We start from the raw sequence: 1015 nt of genomic DNA on the forward strand, positions 1-1015 counted from the left end.
GGAGCAGAACCGCAAGGACCCGCTCCCCAGCCTTGCCCCCTCTGTCCAGGCTGGGATTTTGGGGAGGTGGCCGAGCTCACCTTGATGAAAAACGGGTCTGGCTGGCTCTGCAGCTCTTCGTCCCTGCGCACGGTCACGGGTCCTCCCTTGGTGATGCTGCCACCCACAAAGACCTGCAAGAGACCAAAATTCTGGGTGGACAAGACGGCAAGGAGGGGCTGATCCCAGCTGTCCCCAAGAAATGGAGGAAAAGCGTTGGGATACAACCAGGAGCCTGCTGCTGCCTCACCTGCCCCACCAGCTTGGGCTTGCGGGTGTTGGAGATATCGTACTGGCGGAGGGCTCCGTGCAGCCAGTTGCTGAAGTACAGGAACCTGTCGTCCAGCGAGATGAGGATGTCGGTGATGAAGCCTTTGGGAGGGAATGACAGAGCTACGCAAACAGGCGGCAGCACCGGCAGCGCCCGGGGAAGCCAGGGAGCACCTCAGCACCCAGCCCCGGGATGCACTGACCTGGCATGTCCGGGAGGAGCCATCCCTCCACCTTCTTGCTGGGGACTTGGATCACCTTCTCGGCCGCCCAGTTTCCTTCCTGCAGGAGGTGCAAGACAGAGCATGGCCCCGGGGGGCTCAGCGTGCACGGCAGAGGCAGGATAAGACCCGATGCGGGGGCAGATGCCGTGTGTGCGTGTCCACCGCCTCTAGTCTCTAGGACTGTAGCTCAGCTGCTTTGCCAGCCGTCTCTGGGTCTGCGGAGCCATTGGGAAGATGGGCTCTGGGACCCGAGGAAGGGCTTTGGGGGCCCAAAACTTGTCTAATTTTCCAGCTAGATTAGCAGGTTTGGTGAAAGGTGTTCTCTTTCCTCACCCAGTTCGTCATTACGCACAAGAACAGACACCGAGAGTATTGCTTGGGCTGTTGTAAATCCACAACAAAGGTATAAATAAATCTCCTTGAAATTAAATCATTTCAGCCTAAGCTGCTGCTGGTCAGAACAAGTCCTCTGGTGAGATTAC

At 58.1% G+C, this 1015-nt stretch overlaps 1 protein-coding gene across 1 annotated transcript in view; it reads right to left on the reverse strand.

Moving 5' to 3' along the window:
- LOC104164981 (selenium-binding protein 1-like) overlaps positions 1 to 1015 on the reverse strand; it is a 5929-nt gene that overhangs the window by 224 nt on the left and 4690 nt on the right. Inside the window, exons 7-9 of the mRNA XM_009704474.1 lie at positions 513 to 591; positions 290 to 411; positions 81 to 173 (exon numbers count right to left, since the gene is read on the reverse strand). Of these exons, the coding sequence (XP_009702776.1) occupies positions 81 to 173; positions 290 to 411; positions 513 to 591 (294 nt within the window). The remainder of the gene's footprint in view (positions 1 to 80; positions 174 to 289; positions 412 to 512; positions 592 to 1015) is intronic.

This window comes from Cariama cristata, unplaced genomic scaffold (genome assembly GCF_000690535.1).
Source record: "Cariama cristata isolate BGI_N322 unplaced genomic scaffold, ASM69053v1 scaffold26657, whole genome shotgun sequence".
Lineage (NCBI taxonomy): Eukaryota > Metazoa > Chordata > Aves > Cariamiformes > Cariamidae > Cariama > Cariama cristata.